This window comes from Rhinoderma darwinii, chromosome 1 (genome assembly GCF_050947455.1).
Source record: "Rhinoderma darwinii isolate aRhiDar2 chromosome 1, aRhiDar2.hap1, whole genome shotgun sequence".
Lineage (NCBI taxonomy): Eukaryota > Metazoa > Chordata > Amphibia > Anura > Rhinodermatidae > Rhinoderma > Rhinoderma darwinii.
Window position 1 is genome coordinate 35,484,103 of NC_134687.1, and position 898 is coordinate 35,485,000.

General features: G+C 39.2%; 1 protein-coding gene across 1 annotated transcript in view; it reads left to right on the top strand.

Moving 5' to 3' along the window:
* Positions 1-550, top strand: part of ADRA2C (adrenoceptor alpha 2C) — a 2,066-nt gene extending 1,516 nt beyond the window's left edge. Inside the window, exon 1 of the mRNA XM_075848994.1 lies at positions 1-550. This exon is cut by the window's left edge and continues 1,516 nt beyond it. Coding sequence (XP_075705109.1) covers positions 1-315 — 315 coding nt within the window. The 3' untranslated portion in view covers positions 316-550.
* The last annotated feature ends 348 nt before the right edge of the window (positions 551-898 follow it).

Sequence of the window (898 nt, forward strand, 5' to 3'; positions counted from 1 at the left end):
TCAAGAAAAAAGAAGAGGAGTAGCATCTCCAGGAGGAAACTCACCCAAGCCAGGGAGAAGAGGTTCACCTTTGTCTTAGCTGTGGTCATGGGGGTCTTTGTTGTCTGCTGGTTCCCTTTCTTCTTCAGCTATAGTCTCTATGGAATCTGTAGGGAAGCTTGTGCCATTCCAGAAACTTTATTTAAGTTTTTCTTTTGGATCGGTTATTGTAACAGCTCCCTGAATCCTGTCATATACACCATTTTCAACCAGGATTTCAGACGGTCCTTCAAAAAAATTATCTGCCTAAGCAAGAGGAAGAAATTCACTAACTGAGAGGGGAACGGTATTGACACTGCAAGTTGCCTTAGGGTGTTAAGAGCGAAGGGAGGAAACCATTGGACTAGACAGTTCTCATTCGCAATGACTATGGCGATGTGACCGGGTGAATGTACATGCAGGATGCCATAGTCGTGGGACACCATGTTGGTGGTGATGATTGTGAAGGCGATGATGATGAATATATATGTCTCATATTCCAACCTAAATATATTTTCTACTTTACAAACAAGGGCAGACGCTTCTGTATAATAGGCTTTCCACCATTGTCTTTTTTTTTTTTTAAAGGCACCTTCTGCTACAGTATATTTTACATTTGTTCCGAAGCAAACACAAATATATTTCCTAAGAAAAGCAGTGTTCTGTTTTATATGAGTCAGTCTGAGGGTAAGTGCTCAGGAAATACAATGCATATTGGTTGTGTATTATGGACTACTTTAACCATGTCTTGCTCCTAGTAAAACTTTATTTTCTACACTTATTGGTTTCATCTTTGGTAACAAAAGAGTTAACAAGCTACAATTACTCAGATATGGTCGGTGTTAGAATAAAAAAAAAAACTATAATTTTGAGGCCGGGT